The sequence below is a fragment of the Mus caroli genome, chromosome 9 (genome assembly GCF_900094665.2).
Source record: "Mus caroli chromosome 9, CAROLI_EIJ_v1.1, whole genome shotgun sequence".
In the NCBI taxonomy this organism is placed as follows: Eukaryota; Metazoa; Chordata; class Mammalia; order Rodentia; family Muridae; genus Mus; species Mus caroli.
In genome coordinates, this window is record NC_034578.1 from 20518759 (window position 1) to 20522705 (window position 3947).

Sequence of the window (3947 nt, forward strand, 5' to 3'; positions counted from 1 at the left end):
AGCTCCTTGGGTACTTTGTCTAGCTCCTTCATTAGGGACCTTGTGCTCCGTCCAATAGATGACTGTGAGCATCCACTTCTGTATTTGCCAGGCACTGGCAGAGTCTCTCAGGAGACAACTATATCAGGCTCCTGTCAGCAAGTTCTTCTTGGAATCTACAATAGTGTACGGGTTTGGTGATTGTTTATGGGATAGATCCCCAGGTGGGGCAATCTCTTGATGGCCATTCCTTCAGTCTCTGCTCTAGACTTTGTCTCTGTAACTCCTTCCATGGGTATTTTGTTCCCCCTTCTTAGAAGGATCAAAGTATCCACATTTTGGTCTTCCTCCTTCTTGAGTTTCATGTTTTTGGTATGCTTATTCCATGATAGGAAGTGCTAGAAATGATGTGCATGCATGGTTTTCTTTTCCTTCAACTAGTTAGTAAGTTAGATTAGATATTGAAAAGGGATTTTCTTTAAAATATTTGCATTAAACAAATAAATACCAAGTTAGAGATAAGGAATACAGTTATATTTTCCAATATATTAAAAGACAAAAAGCTGTTGACATGTTTTTACACAATAAGAATGTACCAAAAACATAATTTTAGCCTCTTATACTTAATTAGCAAAACTACATTGAAAAAAGAGTTCCGTATTACACAGGTAAGTATACACTGGTCATATGTTAACATCTTCAGTAATGGGAAAATTATCATTAAGCACATGTTTATCTTTAGCTGAAATATTACAAGTTACTACTAAAGAAATTCTTAGTTTTCTTGTGCTGGACCATTTCAAATGTTATCTCCTTTCCTAGTTTCCACTCCAAAAAATCCCCTATCCCCACCCCTGTCCCCCTGCTCCCCAACCCACCCATCCTCTGCTACATATGCAGCTAGAAACACGAGTACCACCATGTGATTTCTTTGATTAGTGATTTAGTCAGGGACTGTGTCTGGAAGACTACATTGGCATTGACTGAGACATTTTTCCTGAGCATTCACTATCCCTTGTTGATTTGCAGAATTTTATGATCGGCTCTGAAGCCTATGTGCTTGGAACCTGGACACATAGAAGTCCCAGTACAATAAAGAGATATGAATAGGCTGCTTCAAGTTCTTACCCAGTTGTGTATTGCTAGAAATTTTATCTACTTTTTAAGCAGAATATACTTACATGGTCTGAAACACCACAGATTTTTGATGTCAGAAATTTCAAAATAATTGTTCCACACCACCAAAAACAGCCTTGGATTAGCTAGAAAATAAATAGGATATGACTCAGTTAAAAATATTCAATGCTATGAGTAGAAGAGCAAGACTAAGTCATGTGAGATGCACCAGTGTGCTGGGAAGAGGGAATGTCTAGACAAGGAAAGCCCTTTACAGTTCTGTTCATTAGCAAGGAATTAAATTTGATAACACTGTGACACTGTTATAACATACCTAAAACATCAGAGTACTACATATCCTAAATCTAAAAATAATTCTAAAAAAATCAAACCAAACAAACAAACAAACAAAATCTTCCCTTTAGTCTCTTTGAAGACATAGACAGTTTTATTCCTAAACATTATCCTCAGCTAAAAATCAAGCCTCAGAGAGAGCACTGAAGAACAGTGGATAAAGGAGCAGGGTAAGAAATATTGAGATCCCAAGGTTGGAGGGAAGTGTATCTTCTGGACATGCCAGGGCAGGACCACTAGAGTCAAGAACTCATGCAGCTGGAGCTGGCTGCACATGGCCTAAACAAGTCAAGTGAGTCTACACTTTAGTATGATTGAAGAAGGAGTTCACAAGCCCCATGCATAGCTGAGGAGCTAAGGAGAGATATCTGATGGTATCTGTGGGAAGGAAAGTCTATTCTCTTAGGAGTGTGGTCACTAATACATCAACAACAAAATATGTGAGCAGCATATACTAGATTCCATAGGTTATTTAAACAAGAGGGGGAAAGGACATAAACTTGAGGAATGGGGAAATGGGGCTGAATCTGAAAGGAGTTAGTGAGTATAGCCAATTCTTAAAAGAAAAATACAAATATTTTACTAATATTAATATTTTCCTGACCTTGGGCACGAACTCGGCAGATGGTCCCACGTCCCAAGAGGATTCTTCATGAGGCAGGCGCCCTAGCACACTCAGGATCTTAGGTTCACTGGTGAGTGGAACACATCTGTTCCAAACCAATCATGACAGGCCTGTGACAGCAGGAGCAATGACACAGGAGCCCTGCCTGACCAGCGGCTCAGGTTCCTGATAATCGGTGCTGGTATACCTTGGTTTCAAACACACCAGGCAACCCCACAGTCCCCAGAGGAGACACCACTTCCAGGTGCTGTAACATGCCCATGATCTTAGGATTTCAGAATACCAGGAACTTGGTCACACCAGTATCTCAGGGTCTCAGAGGAAACTTGACTGCCAAGAACTCTGACACACCCAGAATCTCAGATTCACAAGATCCTGAAATCACAGGATCACAGAGAAAGCTGGACTCTGAGGAGTCCTGAATCAACCTGGATTATAGAAAGGACAGGCTCCAATTAGATATACTGAGGGCAACAAACACTTGAGATAGTCAGATAGCAGGAGGCAAGCATAAGAATAGAAGCAACAGAAACCAAGGTTACTTGGCATCATCAGAACCAAACTCTCCCACCATAGTAACTCCTGGATACACCATCACACCAGAAAAGCAAGATATGGATCTAAAGTCACTTCTCATGATGATGATGGAGGACTGTAAGAAGGAAGTAAATAACTCCCTTAAAAGAATACAGGAAAACATAGGTAAATAGCTAGAAGTATTTAAAGAGGAAACACAAAAATCCCTTAGATAGTTACAGGAAAACACACCAAGCAGGTTAAAGAATTGAACAAAACAATCCAGGATGTAAAAATGGAAGTAGAAACAATAAAAAAATCACAAAGGGAGACAACTCTGGAGATAAAAATCCTAGGGAAAAAAATCAGGAATCATAGATGCAAGCATCAGCAACAGAATACAAGAGATGGAAGAGAAAATATCAGGTACAGAAGATTCCATAGAAAACATGGGCACAACAATCAAATAAAATGCAAAATGCAAAAAGATCCTAACTCAAAACATCCAGGAAATCTTGCACACGATGAGAAGACCGATAAGGATAATAGGTATATGAGAATGAAGATTATCAACTTAAAGGGCCAGTAAATACCTTCAACAAAATTATAGAAGAAAACTTCCCTAACCTAAAGAAAGAGATGACCATGAACATACAAGAAGCCTACAGAACTCCAAATAGACTGGAGTAGAAAAGAAATTCCTCCCGACAATCAGAACAACAAATGCACTAAATAAAGATAGAATATTAAAAGCAGTAAGGGAAAAAGGTCAAGTAACATATGAAGGCAGACCTAGGAGAATTACACCAGACTTTCACCAGAGACTATGAAAGCCAGAAGATACTGGACAGATGTTATACAGACACTAAGAGAACACAAATGCCAGCCCAGGCTACTATACCCAGCAAAACACTCAATTACCATAAATGGAGAAACCAAAGAATTTCATGTAAAAACCAAATTCACAAAATATCTTTCCATGAATCCAGCCCTTCAAAGGAAAATAAAGGGAAAACTCCAACAAAAGGAGGGAAATAATGCCCTAGAAAAAGCAAGAAATGTAAAAGAAGATAGCTGCAAGAACAGAATCCCAAATCTAACAACAAAAATAACAGGAAGTAGCAATTATTTTCCTTAATATTTCTTTTTTTAATATTTTTATTACATATTTTCCTCAATTACATTTCCAAAGCTATCCCAAAATCTCCCATACCCTCCCCCCCACTCTCCTACCCACCCATTCCCACATTTTGGCCCTGGCGTTCCCCTGTACTGGGGCATATAAAGTTTGCATGTCCAATGGGCCTCTCTTTACAGTGATGGCCTACTAGGCCATCTTTTGATACATATGCAGCTA

The 3947-nt window shown here is 39.1% G+C and overlaps 1 protein-coding gene across 1 annotated transcript in view; it reads right to left on the bottom strand.

Moving 5' to 3' along the window:
- Positions 1–3947, bottom strand: part of Dpy19l2 (dpy-19 like 2) — a 129103-nt gene that overhangs the window by 65955 nt on the left and 59201 nt on the right. Inside the window, exon 13 of the mRNA XM_021171758.1 lies at positions 1161–1241. Coding sequence (XP_021027417.1) covers positions 1161–1241 — 81 coding nt within the window. The remainder of the gene's footprint in view (positions 1–1160; positions 1242–3947) is intronic.